A 25,000-nucleotide genomic window follows, 5' to 3' on the forward strand; every position below is an offset into this window, starting at 1 on the left:
ATATATTTATGATATAAATAACACCATCATCGAGTGAGACTGCGCAACATGTATATTTTTGTATTTGATAGCTTGGGTGGCCTCACTAGCCTCCAGCACGATGTATCTCTTCGCTGCCGTTGCAACCTCCCTCGCGGAGCGTTATGGGAGCCGAATAGTCGTCATCATTGGGTCGTTTGTCTCCGCCTCAGGCCTTCTCGCCAGCTCCTTTGTAACAACGCTTCAACCTCTCTATGCGACCTATGGCGTAGTTTGGGGACTGGGATCAAGCCTTGGCTTATTCCCCTCGATTGTGATTCTTACTAAGTACTTCAGAAGGCGCCTGGCCCTTGCTTCGGGGATAGCTCTGGCGGGTGCGGCGTGTGGGACCCTAGTCTATGGCCCTGTAATACAGTTTCTAACATCGAAATACGGCATCGCGGTAACATTTCGGATTCTTGCTTGTGTCCAAAGTGTTATGTTTCTATGCGGCTTGACCTTCCGACCAGTGGAATCTGAAGGCAGGAAAACTCACAAACACACAAAGAAACAAAGGAAACACAGAAGCTGTATCTTCAAGAACAAGGCTTACACCATATGGGTAGCAGCGCTGTGTGTGTTTATGCTCGTCTTTCTCGTGCCTTTTGTTCATTTGGTAAGCTCCACTTTCAAATTCTTTTTTACCATCTTTAAGCATTTTCTATGATATCACTTGGGAGAATTTACTTTTCAAAGCAGAATCGGATTCTGTATTCTTATGACCCACTTGGAAAGAGCAGTTACATCATTATACAAGTGGGAAATGAACACCGCCACCTTAAAAGTTAATTAGTGATTTGTACTCAACATGAATTTGTTCTTTGTGGAGGTGCGGGGCCCCATGGTTAGCACGCTAGACTCCGGATCGAGCGGTCCGGCTTCAAGCCCTGGCCGGGGACATTGTTTTGCGTTCTTAGGCAAGGCACTTTACTCTCACGGTGCCTCTCTCCACCCAGGTGTACAAATGGGTCCCAGCGAATTTAACCCTGGGGGGTAACTATGCGATGGACTAGCATCCCATCCAGGGGGGAGTAGAAATATTCCTAGTCGCTTCACGCTACAGAAACCGGGATCAGCTCCAGCCAGGAGCCATAATCGGGGACGGAGACCGTAAGCGCGCGCTTTTACTAGTATTGGGGTTGTCCCCATGATATGGGACAATAATTCTATTTTTAGAACAAATTGCGCCATCGCCTGCGGCACACGCGCGTACATACTGCGAGGATTTTTGTGGATGTCGCGCGGGGGAAATGGCGTCCGAAATTCCCGAAATTTTTCATGTTTTTAGCCCACAACTCAACGCGTTTACGTCTGTTGGAATTTTTCTTAAGTATTTTCGTCGTAAGCTGCTCCAGTTTGAGTGAAGTAAGACAGTGTCGAATTTAGGTATGTTCCGCGTTAAGCTTATATATATCGCTGACCAAGTTGTGTTCCGACGGATGCTTCTTTTACATGAGCTGTACATTAGTCCACTTTAAATTTCACATATGTTGAAGATTAACAGCTTTTCCATTACACAGCAAAAAACTAGCTGGATATATTTTGATATAGCAGAGCTTCAGGACTTCATAGTTTCCTAGCTCCTCTTACCACACGCTTGCGAGGAATTTAATTGCCAGTCTATCGCGACTGAAAAGTAAAACAAAATAATTGCTAGTTTGGTCAGTTTGAGGTTCGCCTGAATTGTAAGCAACGCTTGATGTTTCATCAAGGCCCAAAAACGTTACGTCCGTAGATACTGCTCAGTTTTATTCGTGTAAAAATCCAGTAAATTCTCTGTTGTCGATGAATGAGAGCGCCCGCCGATGCGTGTTTTGTAAACATCACAAATTGTACTTCCGCCGCACTTTCGTGTGAAAGCGTACATCGAACTCAAATAATAACTCTATAGTTTTTAAATATGTTTAAGATTGATAAATGTTTGAGAACATATTAAAAGCTAAGCTGAAAATATGTGAATAAAGCAGAAATAATCAGCAAAGTAACGATGACGCTTTCTTTAATCAACTTCGAATAACGATTTCGATTTTGTTGATCGAGTTATCAAAACTCCTTGTCTATTTTCATTTTCGCAGTGTAAAACTTCACTATGCTTATGTTGAAGAAACATACATGATATAGCCTTTTTTGTGTTCGTGAAATTTGTTGCAGCATCTCAGCACAAAAGACAACTAAAGAAATCTTTGTCAAGATTTGTTGACAATTGAAAACACCGACTCGGACTTGAAAGTGCACGAGCTGCACTATGCAAATGAGCTAATTGTACGCGTCAGACTTTCCTTTCAAAAACTTTTGCAAACTCACCAAACAAGCAGAAACAATAAGAAACCATAAAAACAGGTTTTGGTTATGAGTAACCATTGTCTGAGAAACTCACAAATTAACTCGATACCCTGAGTAGAGAGTTTTCTTGCTATATTCGTAAGTCAGAACAAACGCAAAAACACACTCGTAAGCTTACAACTAGCGCGAGCAGATCTTATTATTCATTCCCAGCGCGAGATTGAAGTCTTGTTTTCGACCCTGAAAAACCCACCTTTTCCATTAGCTCAGAGCATAGAACTACATATAAGCGCCCTGGTTCGTATTCCCTGCCTTATTCCCTGCCATCGCTGTGAAAAATATGCAAGATAATCTCTCAAGGTGTCTCAACTCTCACCATTTGATCACGCAACGTGACAACATCCACGCGAGAGCCCCCGACACGTGCGCGGATCCGCGCGGATATATGACGTCAGGATGGCGCAATTTGTTCTAAAAATAGAAAAATTGTCCCATATCATAGGTACGCGCGGGTCCCAAGGCTTACGGTCTCCGTCCCCGATTATGGCTCCTGCTCCAGCCTGATGGGCCACTAGGCTCGTATGCAGACTTTACCTTTATTCAACATCAATTTGTTCTTCTCCTCTCGTCTAGGTCCGATTTGCGGAAGATAAAGGAATTAATGAAACCAAAGCTTCATTACTTACAGGTTACTTAGCCTTTGGAGTCCTGATTGGGAGCATTGGATTTGGCCTTGCTTGTGATCTTCCTCGATTCAATCGCCTGAAAGTCTGCCAAGTAACACTGCTCTTAATGTCTCTGTCGACGTCCCTTGTCACATTGGCAACAAAATACGCGTGGATTTGCGTGTACACCGTCGCGATTGGCGTGCTCGACGGCGGTTACGAGATGCTTGTGCCCGTGATCACGCGTGACCTTGTTGGTCCTCGCCGCGTTGCGCGTGCCATAGGCGTGCTCTATTGCCTGATGGCATTCCCTAAAACGCTTGGTCCGCCAATCGCCGGATGGCTTTTTGACTTGTCCAACGACTACAACGTTTCTTTTTACATTACGGGCGCTGTAACCATGTTGGCGACGTCAATCATGTTTCTTCTAAACTGGGTTCCACCTTCCGACGACCGCAAAGAAATAGTGATGGAATCTCTCGAATACAATGACGAACCACTTAACAACGATATGTGCGACGGACTGGGGCAGAATCCAAAGCTAAGAACCTTTTATAGTGAGTTGTCGGCGCAACCTTACGGTTCAACGATGTGGCTTCCGATTTACTTCGTTGAAAGTAGCGGGGAGTACATTTACATGGAAAAGCTGACAGCTGTGTGATCAGGTTTGCGAAAGAGGAAGTTTTTCCAAGACACAAAGGTCAGCAGAGTCGTGTTCACTTGCCAAGAACAGTGCGGCATCTTGCGGCACCATTGCGCATGATCGAAGGAGGAAATACGCCGCTCAGAAAGTAGCACACCGCTTGCTCATGGTCTAAGAATTAGCCAAACTGTTTAGTCAAGTTGCTGCTGTTTCTCGTTTATAATCCGTCTTAAATTTGCCCAATCTTTAGTAATTGCTATCACCTTCTTGGTGTTTTGCTACCTCCATAAACTGTGCTTCCATTTGAAAGTAACCTTGTAAGAAAGACCCACTGTATGTGACATAAAGTTCCCTTAAAGATGATACAAGACGATCAGATCAGACCGGTAGAATGCGTTTACAAACGTAAAGCGAGCCTATGGACATGGCCTAACAGAGTCGCGTTGAATCTAAGTAGAATACGTAACTGAGGCCATTTTAGCGATTTGACAATATTTTTAGTACAAAGAAGCCTTTACAGGTAAACGACAAGAGTTGAATTTACCAAAAGGTACCGTTGCCTTGCCCTTTTAAGCAAGTTTTTAATGTCGTGTATCAGCCATCGATGCATTGACCACTGACATGCCATCTGTACACATTTTTATTACTGATACAAATTGTTCGAAGAATTAAAATTTATACTTTGTACATGTCCACCATTCTCGTCTTTAGAGGCCGCGATCTTTTTTGGTCCGCACTAGAACCATCTCCGGCCGGTCAACTTTGAATGACCGCGATTCACGATCGTTCTGCGCAGACTCAGAATCCATTCCACTCAAATCTGCCAAAAAATGCAATCGAAACCGAGCACTTTGCGCATGCCCAAACAATCGGAGCAAGTCAGAGGTCGTTATTTGGTTTGCTGCTGACCAAGAGAGAATGCGGCCTCCGCCTCCCTGGACTTAATAATTTGGTCTTATGAAATGTTGAAGCAAGGTAAGAAGACGCTTGAGTCGCGGTAACGTGAACTTCGTGTAAAAGTTTAAACTTGCGTCGCAACTAAAAGAAGTGAAGACGAAGGTGCCATCCATGCACCAACATTCCCTATCTCCCACGCACCCACGCACCCACGCACCCACGCTCGCATTCCCGCGTGACTTACCAGCAAATCTATGGAAGCCACTACTCCCGTGCTGAGTCCAACAAACAGAAGATCAAAGGCGGCGTGAAGACACATGACACGACCGTCCAACGTAAACTTGTGAGTACAAACACCACTCTAAAAACAAAGAAGGTAAATAGTTAGACTGCACTATTTTACTTTCTATATCGCATTGAGGTGCCAAATCACGGTACATTAACTAAACTTTTTAAATTTTTTAGTGATTTAGACAAGACTGATCATAAATGTAGTGTTTAGATTATTTTTTTTTTAGTATTGTTTGACTGATTATTGTTTTTTACCATGTAATTTATAGATACTGATCATCGGTTTATACCAGCGTCTTCCTCCCGGACGTCGCTGATCGGTCTTTCAGTTTTAAATAAAGCTTTTATTTTTATTTTTTTTTTATTATTATTATTATTATTTTTATTATTATTATTATTATTATTATTATTATTATTATTTTTATTATTATTATCATTATTATTATTAGGGGACATTAAATTTGAGTACGACTATGGAATCGAGTACGAGGACGACTTTTCAATTCTAGTTAGCAGGCTTCACATTATCACAACACATACCCATCTCATCCCATGAGCTACCCTCTCTACCTAAAACCAGCATGAAGAACTAGGGCACTGGAAACGTCGCTGGTTTGAACATCGAAAATCGCACTCATACTCAATTTCGTACTCGTAGTCCAATCTAAAGGTACCAAATATCTACCCATGGTGTGGCCTGCTGAGCACTATCTAAGGGAAAATGCGTATGATAATCATTCTTACAGATAGCTCTTGTTATTTCTGAATTCATGTTATTTCTGATATTCCAAGCACTTTTTCCACCTTAATTACCTTGATGTTGTAGCTTCTAACGGTTTGATCATTAGAACCAGTAAACAATCTGTCCTTATCCACTGACACCTATGGTAAAGATCAAAAGAATTGCCAGACTTAGCACTATTCATGTCTTTTATTTTGACAAGGGATTTCTAGGGGACGATAAGTACATTAATTTTAGCGGCAAACTAGACATGCTAGGCAGTGATTCCATCTGACTAAATTCTTACAAACGAAGCCCGTCATATCTCTGAACAATTCCTCAATTCCTTTCATGGATTTTACTTCGCCCACTTATATAGTTATAAGTCATGACAGACGATTTATTTTTCCCGTGCGCACTAACTTCCATCACCCGCGAGAGTAGTCTCAGATCTGTGATCTAAAAAACAAGCAAATCATTTAGCACGACATCATGACCACGGGAACGTTTCTGTCGAATAAACGATCTTCTAGAGAAACAAATTTTCTCAGGCTGATGTTGAAGTTGATGCCCCCGGCAAAAAAGGAAAAGGAAAACTGTTTAAAATTACAGCGAAAAGTAAAGCTTTACAAACCTCGATACAGTTGACGGCTTGATGATGTCCTTGGTACGCTTTAACGCATTGTCCTGTCTAAAGTAAGAAAAACAAAACACAAAACCATCAAACTACCGATTTTGAGGGGTTTTTTTTTCCTGGCATCTTTCTCCTGATTTACCACACTTTTCAGCCAATCAAAACAGCAACAACCACACATGCAATTTATCATTATCTGAAATAGAAACCTTTTTAAGGATATGAATCTACTCGCCTGAATGTTGAATGACCTTGTGGTTTTATCAGCTGAACATGTAAACAGATGACCATTGTGCACCTGTAAGAGGAATAAACATGCAATTATAGTAACAAATAACGAATCTACCAACCCTAAAGGAATTTCAAATTCGGATTTTTTGTCCGAGTTGATGCTATTTCTACATTTAAAATTACTTTCTTAGTTGCGATATAGTGGGTCTCCAACTTTAGTAGAACACTGCAGGCTGGTCGTTATAGACGTGCATAAATGTAACACTTAAGGTACAATGCAAATATTTTTTTTTTTTGTAAAAAGGTCCCCGTTTCTTCAGATAGTACCATTGCTGCCATATAAATGTTTTTGCCTTGAAACTCTTACAGGCTTCGAGGCAACGAAAACCGAAAGTGACGTTAGATATTTGCGTTTGACCGCGGTAAGCAAGTTTCAAGCCTTAAAAAAAAAAAAAACAAAAAAAAAACATTTTATTGCACACACCTTTAGACCACACACAGCTCCTGTATGACCACTGAACTTATTCGGCAATGGACCGCGGTGCTGTCTGCCTTCTGAGACAATAACAACAATCGAATCAGTATCGTTAGAAGCGGAATTCTGAAATTCTTTAGTACTAACTCGCTCTTTGTGTGGCGTGTGTTTCATGTGAACTATGTCATCTATTTTTAATGACTGACAGAAGCTCTGAAGTCTGAAAGTCTTAAAGTAGCTTCACAGCCGTCAATAGGAGAATCTTTGCTGACATCATTGTTTACATTTTTCCTCATTAACATACGACTTTGCGCAGAAAAGGTATCACGCTAGACACGAATTAACTATAAACATTAAAAGCGCTTATGAAACTTAGTAACTGCTGAACGTTTTGGCTCTTTGCGTGTAATATTCAAGGAGAAATTGGCTTTCAAAAACTGCAAAATTTCTCGGTGACAAAATCGTTAATGAGCTCGTACATTCTTTGTGAAATTTTCAGCTTTTAAAGCCGCGTCGCACAAGACCGAAGTATTCAATGCATCGGGCTCAAATTCCTTGGGACAGTTAACCGTGCTGTACCCTTTCAATATTCAGAACTAATGTTTTTGTAGCTCCATCAGAAACTGCATCGCTAGTGTTAAGGACACAAATATTGTAAACAAAGATTCTCGCGTACGTGACAGAGACCTAGCCAAAGATGGAAAAGGGAAGTTTTGTGGAACGTAAGAGAGCTGTAAATCACTGTTAGGTTCCTATATCGTGTGATGTGCCAACCTTTTGAATTCTGTATGTTCCTCTTCAGAGACTCCACAGTGGAAGAAGGAATTTGTAGATGGCTCGCTCGACGAGAGGTAGTATTGGATGCGTTTCCAGACGGGCCGTCCTACAAGAAACGCAAATGTCTTTGTAGATTAGACAATTAAAAAATCTGCGTAGAATTTTGAAAGCTGGGAGGGACATTGCTTTTTAGGAGTTACAACATTTGACAAAACACTGTTCACGATTAAAAAACCTTGTAACATAGGGTACTTAAAAGTTGTAAATAGTGTCTGTCTTTGAGTTCGAGTTCAAAAATATTTAATAATTTTCTGAAATATCCAGCCGATCGACTTGAAATACCTGCAACTACGCAAATGAACTGTAAGAGTAAGGTATCTTATAAAAACAGAATAAAATACAATGGTCAGGGATCAAATTCGAATGTATTAAGCTGGAGTTCAACGCGCTAATAATTTCGTCACTAAGACTCCCTCCTGGTCAACACAAAACTCTGTTACGCCTCACACAGTTTAACATGAAGTACTTACCACATCTCGTGTTGGAATCTCGTCTTCTGCACTGTTCCGTTCTTCAGTTCCAGATCCTCCTAGGTCAGTTGTGGTCGTGTGAGCCGCGGCACTAACAACTTGGTCCTTTTCGTTGGCTGATGTTTTCTCCTTGGAAGAGACACTAGACGGTTTATTACACGAAGTATTGTTGATCTTACGTCTTTTAGAAGGAACCACTTCTGCTAGTTTGAACTTCTCTTTGTTTTTCCATTGGGATTTATCAACCCTGTTTCTTCGCGCCTCTTTGGAAGCTTTCTTACCAGAATGGAAAAGACTCGATTTTTTCAACTCTTTTGTTGTCTTTCTATTCGAAGTTTTATCGCGAACTGGAAATTTCACGGGTGAAGGTCCAGATTTTTCCAAAGTATTCTCGAGGCTTTCTGTACTAGATGAACTACCACGTTTTTTCTTTTGATCCTCCTTTGACCCGAGCAAATCTACTCCAAGTTCTTGTTCCCTCCAACGTTTCATGTTTTCTCGTGTTGACTGTATTTTCTTTCTGCTCGCCTCTATGGTCTTGGAAACATTCACATCCGAAAAGCTCTTTTTCCTAAGAGGCACTTTTTCTAGCAAATTCACATTTTTCATTTTCTTCATGAAATCTTTCCTCGTTTCGTTACCTCTGCTTGAATCATTTTGCTTCTGCCCGGTCGGTCCTCCAAATGTCCCTGGAACACTAGCATGACAGCGCTCTGAGACCCCATCAAAACTGCTCGGGTCACTATCTTGATGCGCAGCAAGTTCTCTAGACGTCGTATTTTCGCTGATTGGCGCCCTGGAAGCCTGTACGACATTATTCGTCCCTCGATATAAGTCAACATCGTTGTATGATTCTCTTCTGTGCGATGATCGCTTGGATGCCACGGTAAGCTTTTCTTTCTCACGAGGTTGGTACTTGTGCAAAGGCTGGTCTCTTGAAACAAACTTTGTTGCAGTTCCAACAGAAACACGCGATTCCAACATTGGATTATCACTCGATCTACTCGCACTCAACGGGTCTTCAGTGGAAAAAATACCTCCATGGGACGTACCATCATCATCAAACTCAATAGCCATTTTATCTTCTTCTGTATCATCGACGTAATAACCATCATTTCTTCCCGCTGCTCGTGAAGTAACGGGATCGTTACGTCCCGTTGCACGTGAAGCAACGTGATCGTTACGTCCCGTTGCACGTAAAGTAACGTCATCGTTACGTTCCGTTGCATGTGAAGTAACGTTATGCGAATGAGTTGGTGGAGAAGAAGAATTACTGTGAGTATCAACCTTCCTGTGGTCATATTCCAAGAAGTCGCCTTCCACAGGCCCACCTGAAACTGGAGCAGTTGTGTTATCATCAACGGTAGAAGTGCTGGATTCTCTTGTTACAGCCTCAAGCCTAGCCACCTGTTCTTGTCTGTCATAACAAGCGTTTTCGAGAATACTTAACCGCAAATTCCGCAGTTCTCCCATTTTGAGTGTGATTCTTTGTTCCTCGCTGCTCAGCGAGTCCAGCTCGGTACATAATTTCTGAATTTGTGCGCGGACAGATTTTAATCTAGATTGCACCTTGTGCAAATTCTGTAACTGATCTTGTTCGTCGCGCTCAATGGTCAACAACTGTTGTACATTTATTCCAGATCGGTATGTAACAATTGTGTCTCCTGCGCTCGAGTCGTCTTGCTTCAGTCTTTTTACGAGCGTTTCAGTGCCTAAACTTGACGTTTCCAATCCTTCAAAGGGACTTTCTCGCTTGCGTTTAATCACCGAAAAGGCCTCGGGAGTTTCTATGGCTACGTTCCGAGAGCCAAAATCGGTGCTAGTGGTATTCAAATCGATTAAACCTCGACTTTGGAGCACTGAAGGTCTAGCAGGTGATCGTGAGTTGTCAATAGTCGTTCGCGTCCCCTCGGTCGGTCTCCCCTGGATAGACGGGGGCACTGACAATCCTTGAAGGTAAGACGTCGAGCTTAAATCGATAAGGCCGCGACTTTGAAGTTCGTTTGAGTTGTCTTGGACGGGCTTAAACGTGGAAGGTACACTTGTAGGGGCTACATTATTCGACCTCGCGACCAAGCCCTCGTAAGTACGCTCAGACGCACTCAGACCTGTCTGATTATGTCCTTCGCTTGTCTGCCTCAACGGTCGGCTGAGAAATCGGTTTGTATCATAAATATTTCCTCGTTCTAGAAGAACTGATCGAGGTGTGTCCACACCGTGCAAATTCTCTTTCCTTACCATAGGCGAGTCTAAGCTAACACTCCGCTGTCCTCTACCCCGGAGTCGTGCTGGTAAGGGAGACAGCTTCTTTCCCTGTTCATTCGGAACCTCATTCCTGGTATGGTCTGTGATGAGCGGCTGGGACCTGCGACCTTCAGGAAGCTCAGCTGACTGACCGCTGGTAACACTGGGAACTTTCCTACCACTGTACCGCTCCGCCAGTGCTTTACGCACAGCTGGAGGGAGGTTGAACCTGGAAAGATTAAGAGAGAGGTTGGGTAGGGAGACCGTAGAAGCCGGGGATTGCTCACCTGCCATGGGTGATGTAGACACTCTGCGGCTTTGAGGTGACGATGGCGCATAGTTTCGAGGCGAAGCTGCAATTGATGAATGGGTGGAAAACTCGGAGGGAGATTTGGTTATTTCTCTTGTTGTTTTTTTTGGTGAAGGGACGCTGGTGTGGAAAGGCGTGACCACAGAATGTGGCACGCCCAGAAGCTTGGTACTGAAGTTTAAGTCTATCATTTCTGTTTTTATATTTGGTGTTGGCGACGCACTTGAACTCTCTCGATGAGGACGTGTTGTTAATGAACGCTTCTGAGAACCATCATCTTTTAAATGCGGTATACCGGAACTAGCTGTAGCAGGTTGGCCGACAAATCTTTCCAAGTTTGCCGAGTGTGCATCTTTAAGGTCGGTATCCAGAGGAGTTCGAGATCTTCCAGGTTGAGAAACTGTTTCGTTCAGATCAATACTTGGGGCATTATCACTCGCTACAGATGAGCCACTCAGATGTCTTGCCCTTGGACGAAAAGATACCGTTGCACCGAGGTCAATGTTTGGCCCTCTATCCACTGACGAGCCCTGATGATTCCAAGATTTTCCTTGTTGTAGCACATTTTTGCTTGGGTCAAATTTGGGACCACTTGCCTTGTCTGCAGATGACTCATGAAGCGCCAACAGCTCTTCAAGGTTTGGTACAGTACCGCTCAAATCAATACCTTGATCGATCTTGTTACTGTCAAGTGTTGCACCATGAGGCTCTGACGTCCGTCCTAGGTTTGGTACCGTGTTGCTTAACTCAATTCTGGGCTCACTGTTGACATCCTTCGAAGGACCACTCAGGAGCAAGCTCCTTGTGGCACCTCTCACTGTGGTACTGAGATCGATGCTTCTGTGAGGACCCCCGGCAGCTCCCAGTGCTTTGTAGGACACCGTAGAGCTAAGATCGATTTCCTCATTCTCCCTACCATTTTCCGTCTGTCCTTCCAGTTGACGATCGTTTTTGTTGTAAGACAAAAGGCTTTGATCGGTGTTGACACCACTAATGGCGTCCACTCTCCCATCCACCCTAAAACGTTTGGGAGGATCGAAAGGTGGGGTGGTCGGTTTGAAGATTTGTGAAATCCCAGGTCGACCAATCCCCCTGGGGGATTTACTAGACTCGCGGGGGTCAGCCCTTGCGAGCTGGCTTCCTTCCGAGACAAGGCTTTGTTCGTGGGCATTGGTCTCCTCGCTATTAAACACACGCTGATGATATGAACAGTACCTGTGGAGAAAAGATGATGCTCATGTTTTAATAGCTCACTTACAGTGCAATGTCACGGGTTTCATTAAGGGACAGGCACCGGACAAATTGACCAGCTGTGAGGATGATTTTGCCTGCCTGTTTTGGACATCTGGGGAAAGTTTTCGTAATAAAGACATTCAATTCAAAAAGTTTTGCCTGCCCAGAATTCCTTCAATTTAAAGGTTGTTTTGGACGTGGCTAAAATAACTCAAAATTCCGTGACTGAGCTCCTTTAAAACGACTTGCTTCAAAAATTGCAAAACACATTGTCACGTACTTGTTCCATGTCACAGCACCACACTGCACACCATCAATATGAACAAAACTGCACTGCGGCCGAGACAACGACAACTGGGAGACAACTGGAACATGTCTTGGGGAGGAGGACTTGTTTGCCCCGCAGGTCAGGCTGTGCCCTGTAGATAATATACTGCTGCTGGAAACAGGACGGTTTGTCTGACTCTCCGCTGACACTTGATTTGACTGAAGCAAAAAAGTTGAGGGCTTAGAATATCAACACTTTAAAGCAAATTTCAGTTAAATGAATATGCATCAGAACGAAGAGATAGCAAGAATTACCGAAACATTAACTGAAACAAATATTGTGTCATGCCATACCATACCCCCAATAACAACAACTACAACAACAATCTCCCTCCTTCTTACAAAATTGATTAAAACTAATTAAGAGTTATAATTAATAACAAGGGTACTGGCAACCTGAAATAACCAGCGGGTTAAAAATGCCGTACATCTTTATGCATAACCAGCAGAAACCCCATTGTAAGCCTCCCTGTCCTCAAACACTGCCTTTCCCACAGATATTTGTCCTTGTCACTTGTAGTAAATCTCATCTCTTAAACGTTGAGCTTACAGTACAACTGCTGATAATGGGTTCTAACTAATTAAATTCACCACCATTGACCAACACATTCCAGAAGGATTTTTGATTTATTTTAACCTTCCCTAGGAAACCTCGGGATACCTCCTACAAACCTGCATTATAAGTGAGGGCTGACTGATAAACAGGTTGTTAAAGTTTATCTGAACATACGTAATGGGACATGAGGAACTGATTGAAACATACCTGAACATGAAAATAAAGAGCAATCATGGTTTGTTTTTTCTTCTCTTTTTTAAGAGGTACACAGCGGGTTATCTCAAGCAGGCCTGGGTAGCAATCACAGATGAGGGTTTGGTTGAAATTGCCTGCTTACTGAGTTACAAAGCCAAATCATAAGGAGAGTTCTGAGCTTGGGCATGAGTAAGTCAATTTATCAGCTTAAGCAAATTAACTACATGTACCACTTTACCTCCTCATCTTTTGGTTCTTTCTTTATCCCAAGCAAGGCTCTGAGTTCTTCCTCTCTCTTTCCCCATGGTAGTGAACCCACAAACGCACTTGCAGCTGAAGAGCTTGTTAAATCATTTTGTTTACTTTCGCCTGAGATGTTGGCAGCCTGGTTATCAGCTGTTTTCTCTTTTCCATTCGATGCTGACGAGGAACTGGTGTCTCTGCTGAACGAGGACGGCGAGGAGGCCTGATCATTTTTTCCCCCTGTTGATGGCAAAGAAACTTCCCCCATTTTCGGCAATGGCATATCCTTACTTTTGTCACTAAGTATTGGCAATGTGTTCACTCCCTCCTGAGAAAGCATGTTTTTAACATCAAGGGACACAACTAAAGTTTCTTTTTCTTGAAATGGTAAAATGAGTTCACCTTCCCTCTTTGATGAGACTGCTGTTAATTTAACTTTATCCTTCAGAGAGCTCAAGGAATCTCTTTGTATGGTTGAATCTTTTCCAGGGTCTTTCTTCTCCATAGCTGTTATCAGAGAACTTCCACCAAGGGTTGGCACTGAATCCCCTGTGGCTAATGAAGAAGAAACCCCCCTGGCTAATGAAGCCACACTCTTTTTAGACAATGATGATGAATTATCCTTGACTGTCTGAGAGGACTCACCCTGGACTGTTGAAGAGGAATTACTTTTGGCTGTTGATACGAAATCCCCTTTGATGGATGAAGAGATATCTCCCTTGGCTGATGACGAGGAACCCCCTTTATTTGATAACGAGGACACTTCTTTGGTTGATGATGAGGACTCCTCTTTTGCCAATGAAGTGGAATTTTCTTTGGTGGATGAAGGTGGGGTTGATGAACAAGAATCTCTTTTAGACGTTGATGTGGAATCCCTTTTACTGGGTGAAGCGGAATTCCTTTTCGTCCATGAAGGTGGGGTTCCTTTGGATGGAGAGGGAGGTTCTCCTTTACTTGGTGAAGAGAAATCCTTTTTAGATGCTGAGGTGGAACCCTTTTTCGGAGAGGGGACTCCTTTGACTGATGAAAGGGAATTTCTTTTAGCAGATGAACGTAGGATGCTTTTAGATGTTGAAGAGGTATTCTCTTTGGGATCTGCCATGTGTTTCATGCTTGATGCAGTACCTTCAGTTAATGAGTTACTGGGCTGCATATGTGATTTATCTCCTGCGCTTTTACTTTTTTCATCAGCAACAACAGATCGAGAGGCTGATGTAGATGCAGATTCAGTTCCACTTTTTCCTTTATCTATCACTGCAGTCTCCTGCCGTTTCTTTCTTTCCAGCTCATTGCCCTTTGTACCAGCATCCCCACTGTTAGAGTCATCTTTCTTCTTTTCTTCAGATCGTGCTAGTTTTCGTGGCTTACTCTTCCTACCACTTTTCCCACTTGGACTCTCTGAAGAAGGACTATTTTTTGGCAGTGATTTGTCTTTGGCATCTCTCTTTGTTGTTTCCAGTACTGTTCTTCTTCCTTCGTCCTCCCTGCTGGGGGGAGTACGTCTCTGGCTACTGCTGCCACGACCTTCAGGCCTGCTTCCTCCAGAATATGTTCCAACTACATTTTTCATTTTTTGTTGACCATTATTATTATGGCTTGGATGTGATGAGTTACTGTTACGTCTAGTGATTCTATCTCTAAGATCAGGTCGATGATCATCATATCTCGGCTGAAACCCTGAATCACCTTCAAACGAATCTCTTTGTCTGGGACCTGGAGCATAGCCAGGTGAAAACTGATCATTAGGGTACAGTCTGGGAGAGTCCCTTGATGAGTAATACCTGTCATCATCTCTGTTTCGATAGTATCTTGGATCATCCATTCCTTCCAATACCGGATTGTACCAAGGACCATCTCTAAATTCTCTACATGTCTCCCTACGTCCACCATCCCACATTAGACCACCATCACTTGGATAACCTCTTTCATCTCTCCATCTCTCATTTTGCCATGGTTGATTTGGCGGCAGGCCCTTTCTCATTTCAAGCTGCTCTGGGTAGTGATATCCAACTGGAGGCAGATCCTCTAGAAGGCTAGGTATGTTTCTTGATGAAACCCTGCCACGCCTACTCCCCCAGCGATTGTCACCCATAGTTGATTCCCCACTTTGAACACTGGTAGAATCTTGAAAATCTCTCACACCTGATAGATCCTCTGTCGCCAAATCAGTGGGTGGCTTATCTTTGTCTTTGTTACAAGGGCTCTGTATTTCTTTCTCGTCAGGGCTGTGCAACTCTCGTTTCTCTGGACTCCACTCTTGTTGTTGGTCTTTTCGCCAGTTATGAAGCTTTTCCTGGTGATTTTCACCATGCAGGTGACTTGTGAATTCTAAAAGTCCAATGAACTGCTCTTTGCATAGACTACAAGGATGTGCACAATCTCTAACAGGAAAGAGGAAACACTACATTAATTGAGAAAGCATTTACTTTATCAGAATGAGCTGATAAGAAATGAATTAAGGATGACTATACAGACAGATAAAGTTCTATATTAATACTAATCTTAATATTTACATTACAATGAAGCAACAAGTTCAGTCACTGCACAGTAGACCCACAAACAAATGAAACAGAAGTAAGAAAATATGTCTGTTTTGATACATATACATTTGTGTATCATTTAGTTTGTATTGTATCCACATTCAGAACTGGAACATCCACCAAGGGTCACACAAACACATACTGGGATCAGGGACGGCGGAGCCTATTTTCAAGTGGGGGGAGGGGGGCTTGAAAACCAGCACTGGAGGCGCGACTTTGGAGAGGGGTCTGGGGGCATCATCCCCCAGAAAATATTTAAATCTAGAGGCTCAGAAATGGTATTTATAACATTCTCCATGATGGTGTATTTCTTTTAAAAAATCAACCTGGATTAAAGTATAAAATGACGGTTACTTTTAGTGCTTTTCCAGCAATATTTTTGGAGTTTTTGTAAACTTGATTCATATTTCTCAGCTCCCAATGACACATCACGACCTTAGTACACTAACCTGTACTTTTACACAAGTTCCACATGCGTGGGAAGGAAGTGCATGGTGCAGAAATGTTAAAAAATGTGGAAACATAAAAAGTTTCCACCAGGTTTGGTACGAGGTTGTAGCTTTGTAAATTCTCGTCACTAAATAAAGCGAGTACCATTCAAATGCTACGTAGTTTCATCTGACTAGTGAATCCTTCTATAAATGTATTTTACTTCCTTTTTCAAATAACTAGAGAACACAAACTGAATTAACGTTAACAGAAGTAGTTTACTACTCAGTCAATTTAATGTTATGAGATACAATCAATTACTTAGAAGTGACTCTGGAATGACAACAACTGTCTATAACAGCAGCTAAATTTCATAAAAACTCTAAAATGGCATTTTACGAAGTCCATCATCTTGTAAGCGTTGCTCCATATTTCAATATTAGGAGTCAGCAGTCCAATGTAGCGACAGCACTCACTTGCATATATATCTCAACACAATAGTTAATGGAAATCGGCCACTGTGAATTTCCCAAAATTTTATCTTGCGATTGTCACTGAGCAATACAAAAGCATTGGCAACCGATGCCAGGCAAATACCATCCAGTCTTGTCTTGTGTGTGTTTAGGATGGACAAATGAATAAAATGTGCTTGGTGCATTTGAGAGCAAAGCCAGGTTTTAACTCAACTAGCAGCTGAAAACGAACACTTTCGTGTTGAATTAGTGGCAGCGGGGATGGGTACTAGCTCACAGATTCTTGCTACTTGGTTAATTAAATCTCTTTCGTGAACATTCAAAGATTTCACTTCATTTAAGATGTTTTCAAAGCACTCTACCTCGAATGTACTTAGCTGAAAACCCAATGTTGTTGGACATACATGTACATCACCACTGAAATGTGTTAATAAGTCATTCATTTCCTTTGCAACATCTTCCCCTTTTGTTGCCTTGATAAGGAAATTTCCAAATTCTGGTAAACAAGAAATGCTGGCTGGTTGAAATGCAACCTACTGTTTCAAAGTATAGTCCTCAGTAGTAGATTGTAGTAGTCACAAGCTGTGGTCGGATCTTCTGGCTCACTAGTGCCTACTTCATAACATGATGGGGCATGTCGTTTTCTTGGGTGCATTGGCTCAGAAACTGAGGGATGCTCTTTCACTTTTGCAAGGATGACAACGTAAAATGAATTAAATGATTCATCATTTCTAAACCTGTTGACGGTTAGACGAGCAAGGTTCTGCCTTGCGGTAACTGAAATATGCTTGGATTGCAGAGACTTCGAAAGATTATCAGTGGGCGCAAGAAGACATTGGTTTAAATGAAGACCAAAGAAACTCATTTTGGGGGATAATCTGTAGTGAACCAGACTTTTTTTTTTTTTCATTTTCTTTTCCTGCTTCCTTATTTTTTCATACGTACCTCATACTAAAACAAAATAAAATGTCATTGTCGTAAAAAAGTGGAAGGGAGGCTAAAGCCCGCCCAAGCCGCTGGCTCCACTGTCCCTGGGTATGTATACAAGTTAAAACTCTACATTAACATTATGCTATTAAAACCTTCTATTTGAATGATCACACACTTGGGTTTATTCCAGACATAGACGCTATATAACTACATCAGTTTTAATGACTCTGGAAAACACAGCCTAAATAGGTGGGATTAGCGTTAAAATAATAGTCAAATTACATACCTTCCTTGCTTCCTGTTCAGGTTTGTGTTGTGTAGAATAGACCATGTGTGCTCTTCCAACTCCTGCAGAAAAATAACAGCAGCAGTTCACAAGTGAACCTTTCATATACTGATCCAGATTGGCCTTCAATTTCCCCTTACAAAGTCAAAACATTGTCAAGAACTCAGGTATTGAGAATAAAGAAAATCATCACAAACAAGTAGAAACAAATAAATGTACCAACTTAACAAATTTTCAATCCAACCTCACTCACGTGTAAGTCGCAATAAAAGAAATGCAAAGCAATTGGCGAAAGAAAGCAAATTGGTTATTAAATGTAGGATGGCATCAACTTTCATTAACTTAAAATATTATTGTTGTACAAATTAAAGAACAGTTCATTTGGTCCAGGAGGAAGCTGATCTCTGTGTTCTTAATACAATAGTATGCTACATTTCATTTTAATCAAAATGAGCACAAGACAAATGATTTCTAAATTTATGTATAAGTCATACTTAAAAAAAGCAAAAGCTAATGATAAAAACTAACGTTTCAGTGTCTTCATGATGCCATTGTCAAGGTAATGAAAAATAATGAATACAAATTCTGCACATTAATTTTTATGAATGAAGGAGTGCACAGAATAAGGCCCCAAGTGACTGTTGATGCAACATTAAACTGTCCTTGTGTTTCACAAAGGAATATAAGGCAATCTGGAAGGAGAATCTAGGAATTTACCTCAAGTCACTTGGGGCATTTTTCCAGGCACCCCTTCAAATTATAAATTAACTCACAGAATTTGTATTCCTTATGTTTCTATGAATTTGGCTGGCAGTTTTTTTTCCACTATCACTTGTCAGGTAATGATATATATAATAATTTAGTGCTATTGATCACTGTCTAAAACTTGCATTGTGTTCGATGAATGACAACTATGTAGTAATATTGCCAAGATCACTGTGAATTTTTGGGAATCTTAAACAAAATTCAGAAATTGTTTGACAAATGTGTTGCAAAACCTATTGTAATTTACAAGCACATTTGCAGATCAAGAGGTACATTCTTATTATTCAGTGATTCCCAAAAGTGGACAGTACTAATTAACAATTAGATTATGAGCTTGAGATTTCTATGACATGATGACATGATAGTTGATGAGGCCTTTGGCCTCATCATCTATCACCTCATAGAAATCGAGAGTGAATAATCTAATTGTTTTAGTAGAATTCTTACTAAAATTTACTTCAAATAACGGTTTCCAATTATTTTTTAACATATTATTAAACTTTGCATCTGAAAAAGATCGCTCGGATTGAATTGTCATTTAAAATTGAAGTTGTGTGCGTGCGCATCAGTTTTATCAATAATTTGAACTTTTTTAAAAGTCGAGACACCGTAAATGTCCTTCCTTTAGACTTCTCAGGAATCTAATTATCCGTTTGCATCAAAATTGTCCTCCAAAACTTTGGAAAATCGACAAAATGTCACCATTTCGTAGAAGATCTCCAGCCACTGCACACTAATGGCTGATAGTGCTCAATGGTTCAGCCAATCAGATTACAGCATTTGCATTAGTATACTAGTACAATTCTATTAACAATTAGATTATGAGCTTGAGATTTCTATGAGGTGATAGTTGATGAGGCCAAAGGCCAAATCAACTATCGCCTCATAGAAATCAAGAGCGAATAATCTAATTGTTTTAGTAGAATTCTAACTGAAATTAACGCAAATAACGTTTCTAATTATTTTTCAACGCTTTATTGAACTTAACGCTTTAACAAAATCGCACGTATTGAATCGTCCTTGGTAAATTTGCAGTTGTTTACATGCATGCACCCATTTTTTTCAATAATTTCAAGTTTTTAAAGTCAAGAATCCTTATATTCTAGTCTTCTCAAGAATTCAATTATCCATTTACATCTAAACTTTCTTCCAAAACTTCATAATAACAATAAAAACATCGCATTTCGTGGACAACTGACAGCCACTGCACTCTAATGGCTGATAGTATACAAGTGGCTCAGCCAATCAGATTGCAGCATTTGCATTAGTACACTAGTAGAATTCTACTAATTAAGCTTATGTCCGCAATCTGGGTTGTGTAGAGAAGATAGATAAAGTACCACCTAATAAACTTCAAACTTTTTAATCCTGTCATATCATTCATTTAAAATTGTTATTCAGTGGACGTCTGACTAACCCTGTTACACTGATGTGTTCATAATTTGTGGAAGATAGTAATAATGTGTCATTCGAATTGATTGGTCAGTTCCTTGCTGAAACTCATGAACTTAGCAACCTTACAAAAACGTACAACTTCTCGACAGATGCTTTCATGATTCCCTTACGAAATACCCCTGCAGTGTTGATAAGCTTACAAGACATAACTAACAATTAATCCAGACGAAACAGTATCGCGCCTTAGTTATCCACTTGTAAATAAAGATCCTGTCTACTGGATTAAAGCTTCCAAATTCTGCATTACAGGGTTACAGAGCCATCAAAACAAGTCGAAATTTCAATAAATCGATGCATGGAAAAAAAAAAAGCGAAACGAACACAACTCGTCTATCGAACAAGTAAACCTTGCACTTACTCCATGTGTGGTAAAATCCAGACTACACAGTTCACAGAAGCAGTCGCCGCTATCCGTACTGTTGTCCATGTTTAAAGCTTATAGTTCCAAGTTTGATTTGAAAACGTGATACACCGCCATGCAATTCCAACGTTTCACGTCATGGCCTTCTTGCTACGCTTTGTACAAGGCTTCGCGTTACATGACATGTCAACGGGAATTTCCATAACAATTTAGTCACCAAACAATCGTGCTTTTCAATTTTGCAACCGCCGTGTTCAAGACTCGATTGAGCAGTGCTGTTACGTGGGAGCAAAATGCGTGGTGTGACAGAAACGGCTGTGTGAGCCGGAAGCGGAGATATCTTTGCCAGGGGTGGGGGAAATACGCAGGAATTCCTTTACGCCATGATAAAAACTCGTCCGCTGTTAAAAAGCCTTGTAAACCTCCACACTAAGCAATACAGAGTTATATTTTTCCACCATTTCCAACATAAATTTGATTACTCGGCGGTCGAGGAATTCTTGACTACTAGCCTCGTTTTCGATTACTAATTGGTTACCAGTCACCGGAAGTACACTTTGATGCTCTCTGTAGTTTGGTCGCCACTTTTGGTCACGTTTCCAGGGTTTTAACGGGAAGGGCGTTCCGGAAACGGAACTGCCTGAAGGAAACATGCCTTTCCGGAACAATGAAACGGTCATTAAGAATATTTGAGAATGATTTTATTGTAGTAAGAACTGGATCAATATAAGTTCTCAGCTTAAGATTCTCGACTCGCACAAAGAGTGCGTTACTTACAACCCAGACGAGAAAGACGAAGTGAACCAGAAGCGGACAACTCCCGCTCTTACCTTTGTTTTTTGTTTTGTTTTGTTTTGTTTTTCTTTCTTTCTTTTCTTCCAAAAAAAGTAAATAAATACCACGATGCACTCCATGATGGGCTCGATTTCCACGGGTCCATTGCCCCAACCCCCTGGGAGGGTTATTGCTATGATGAGGGAGATAGTTGAAACTTAGATTAAAAACAAAACAGCTAGCAAAATTGAGCCTACTCGCGCTCATCCCTCTCTGTTTTTACCTTTTTGACACGATAAAGGCTTCACTAACTCGCAACCGCAGTTAATTTTTCTTTATTGACTTCAAGTTGAAAAACTGCCAAGAGTTTCCATCCATCCTTCCTTTTTTGGGCATAGCCATGAAACCAAAAATAAATTAACGTATCAGTACAGAGAGAATTAAAAAAGAGATGACGGAAGGTCCTACCGGAATAAGGGTTAAGATGATTCCCGCAGAACATTCGAGCAATAACGGCAAAAATCAAGTTACCAAAACAACCTCATGACATGGTAATATTTTAAATACAGCTAAAAAGAACTTGATCGAGACTTCAGCTCTCAAGCTGACCCCGCGAGAGAAAATTGAACTTGAAGTTATCCATATTTCAATTGAAACAGACGTTTCGCTTTAGTTAAAACTCAACATCACACGCTTTAAGCATTCTTACGAGGTTTGACATTAACTTTCTCGAGAATGCTTGGGAATTTAATGGCGGGGTCAATTAGAGAAATAAACTAAAGTGAGTTGTTTCAAATATAGTATTCCAAAAGTTACCGTGCTATGAGTAGATTTTTAGTAAATAAGTTTTGCACTTGTTGCTCGAGCTTTGAGCGGAATCCGTCTTAAAATTCGTCAACACTGAAACAGGAAGTGAAAATTACAGAAATGATGGCTTAAATACACGTCTCCGTGTGGCCGGAAAGCTAATGACAAGTGTCTTTCAATTTCAGATTTAAAATAATTTGGACTACCTTGTATAAAAACATGGTCTCTTCCTTGTTTGGTTTGTGTGTGCATGACAGCACTATTGTTTTTCTCATTTGTACGTATGATTTTCAAACTGCGTAATTATGGCAGGAAACCTAATGCTATTGCCCTTCTAATCTGTCCAAAGTCTCAACTAAAACCCTCAACACACAGTCTTGGAAAAGAACAGGAAACGAGAGAGAATCTTCTGCTAACAGATCACGTCTGAAATGTACGTACAATGTAATAAGGCAGCGTCCAGACTACACAGGAAGAATTCGAAAACGCAGCTTTATTTCTACGGTTAGGCCTACCGTCCACACTAATCCATTACGAAAACGGAGCTTTTCGAAAAGGCTCTTCAAACTGGAGGAATTTGAACGCTTTGCGTTTTCGTGTGGACGGAAATCATTTTGAGGATGGAGCTTTTCGAAAACGATGGCGTCACGATAAACATGTGATTTCCCTGACGGTGTTTTCCTCAAACACAAATCCAAAATGACCGGTAACTGTTTGGGGGCACCCAACGGATCGTTTCGGTAAATTATCTGTTCGGAAGGCTTTTAATCCCCTCTGATTTTCTTGAGAGAATTGGCACCTCGAACTTTCGTGACATGAGAAATTTAATGTCTGTTGTTTTCGGACTGTTGAAAATGTCGTTTTGAGTACCGAAAAAAGGTCAGCTATCATTTTCGGAAAGGCGATAAGACCTAAGGTTTTCGGGAAATGGACAAAAAAGCCCTAATAAATTCGAGAATACTCAAGTTCCCCTAGAATATCCGAACAGATAAAATTTTTTTAGTGCAACCTAAAATTAACCTACAGAGCTTTAAAAGTACTCCAGAAAGCCTAAAACAGCATCTAACAGCATTAGAGAGAAAACGGTCGTTGGGTGCCCCTGACTGTTGCGTTTTCAAATTCCTCCGGTGTAGTGTGGAAGGAAAACATTTGCTGCGTTTTCAGAGAGAAACCTTTGTTTTCAAATTCCTCCGACGTAGTATGATCGGAGCCTAAGACTAATATGAACAAGGCGAAAAGTTCCCTTCCTTAAAATACTCTTCTACATATAGCGGCATCTTTCCAGACATTAGTTTTGCTTCCACTGCTGCGTGACTCATAACAGGTTAGCCATAAAATTTGTTGATGCTATACATGCAACAAAACTTTTTGCAAGCGGTTCGACTGCTAACTTGGTATCGGATTTTGAAAAAACGGACAATTTCTTACCTTATATATACATGCATTAGCTCGCCTTCCTGTGTGGGTTAACTAGAGCAGCGAACTCAATTGCGACATAGTTTCTTGACCCAGTAAACTAACACATATCATATAATCAGATTATCGCCGCGTTATCTTACAGTAAAATAATTTATTCTGAAAACCAAGTATACATTATGAGGTGTAAAAACTGGCCATATCGTTTAGCTTGTTTTGAGACTGAAGTGACAGTGGAAATGATTTTAATCATGATTTTTCGGTCAACATAAGCTTTAATGTGTGTCAATGTTGAGTCCAAGTGTCTCCATTGGTTTCAACAAAAAAACGCAAAATCCATAAGAGGATATGGCTTAAAGGGTTTTTAAAAACTGATCCCGAGAATCGGTCAGAATTTAACTGACGTCAACTGGTCGTCAACTGATCTGCAACCTCTTTAAACTGGATTTTCAATTAAATGATGGCTAAGTAATCGCTAAATATTAAACTGATAACGGAGATTACAGCACAGCGGCGGAAATCGAGTCTACTCGATCTAGACCCTCATAAAAAGCCTGTGTGACTAAACCGGAAATCTCAAAGAAGAAAGGAGAAATGAAAAAGCTCGTGGTCACTAGTGCTTTATTAAGCTATAAATCTTCAGCACTGAATAACGAACATTTGAATCAATCATTCAAAACTACGCTTTTAATCTGGGAAACCAGCTCTAAATAGCCAGAATAGCAGCAGAACTGAGTAGCCGCCATGTTTTTAACAGTATAGAGAAAGCCCGGGACGAGTTTGGTTGGTAAGTACCAGCAAAGGTTCAAGCAAGATTTTAGCACGAGAGAGCGGCGGAAATCGAGCCTAATTTTAGTTCTGCTTCAAGATCAACCCAATTTCAGTTACGAGATTGATAAACTGGACGCAAACAAATAAAAGAGGAATCAGTACATTAGTAGTCCATAGTCAGAAAACAAAAAAATATATATAACTGCAATTGTACCTTTGTCAATCGTCGCTGGTCATCTTTTGTGTTGCTTTGGCGCTACCAGCCTCCAGGAACGACCAAAAATATCAGTTCATTGGTTAACTTGATGTAATAATTGTACTGCCTTATGTTTCATGATGTTTAGAGGCGAAGAATTAAACCACCGGAGAATCTATAACGAAAGCGAGAAGATAATATTGTATCCGTCTTCAGAAGGTGCCTTTCTGTGATAAAGAACGAAATTAAAATTGCAAATACTTACATTTTTTGCCGACTACGACAGGTGTGTTTGTGAGCCAACAAAAGAAGTGTGAGATTTGGTAAATGGCTTTGTAGTTCAGGTTCAGTGGAATTAAAAAAAAAATACTAGCTCGATAAACTCAATCTTATTTTGGGGTAAATAGAAGTTTTTACAATACATGACTTTCTAACCTAGTCATGGCGTATCTTTTCTTCGTCGATTAAACTCTCGCTAATCGTGAAAAGACAATATTCTTCGTACAGGAAAACAAATTCTTCAA

The 25,000-nt window shown here is 40.9% G+C and overlaps 2 protein-coding genes across 5 annotated transcripts in view; one reads left to right on the forward strand and one right to left on the reverse strand.

Moving 5' to 3' along the window:
- LOC145470811 (monocarboxylate transporter 10-like) overlaps nt 1-4,744 on the forward strand; it is a 12,804-nt gene extending 8,060 nt beyond the window's left edge. For both annotated transcript variants that reach the window (XM_081454660.1, XM_081454661.1), the window contains exons 3-4: nt 72-634; nt 2,935-4,744. In XM_081454660.1, coding sequence (XP_081310786.1) covers nt 72-634; nt 2,935-3,627 — 1,256 coding nt within the window. In that variant the 3' untranslated portion in view covers nt 3,628-4,744. The remainder of the gene's footprint in view (nt 1-71; nt 635-2,934) is intronic.
- The window catches only part of LOC145470797 (uncharacterized), a 36,007-nt gene extending 14,953 nt beyond the window's left edge, over nt 1-21,054 (reverse strand). The window contains exons 1-11 of one of the 3 annotated variants that reach the window (XM_081454639.1): nt 20,510-21,054; nt 17,932-17,993; nt 13,269-15,654; nt 12,233-12,438; nt 8,166-11,934; nt 7,633-7,741; nt 6,868-6,935; nt 6,388-6,450; nt 6,153-6,209; nt 5,611-5,679; nt 4,751-4,867 (exon numbers count right to left, since the gene is read on the reverse strand). In XM_081454639.1, the coding sequence (XP_081310765.1) occupies nt 4,751-4,867; nt 5,611-5,679; nt 6,153-6,209; nt 6,388-6,450; nt 6,868-6,935; nt 7,633-7,741; nt 8,166-11,934; nt 12,233-12,438; nt 13,269-15,654; nt 17,932-17,993; nt 20,510-20,578 (6,975 nt within the window). In that variant the 5' untranslated portion in view covers nt 20,579-21,054. Of the gene's footprint in view, nt 1-4,750; nt 4,868-5,610; nt 5,680-6,152; nt 6,210-6,383; nt 6,451-6,867; nt 6,939-7,632; nt 7,742-8,165; nt 11,935-12,232; nt 12,439-13,268; nt 15,655-17,931; nt 17,994-20,509 lie in introns of all 3 variants that reach the window. The other 2 variants (XM_081454636.1, XM_081454638.1) reach the window with 2 other exon arrangements.
- Between the last annotated feature and the right edge of the window lie 3,946 nt (nt 21,055-25,000).

This window comes from Orbicella franksi, chromosome 15 (assembly GCF_964199315.1).
Source record: "Orbicella franksi chromosome 15, jaOrbFran1.1, whole genome shotgun sequence".
Taxonomy (NCBI): Eukaryota; Metazoa; Cnidaria; class Anthozoa; order Scleractinia; family Merulinidae; genus Orbicella; species Orbicella franksi.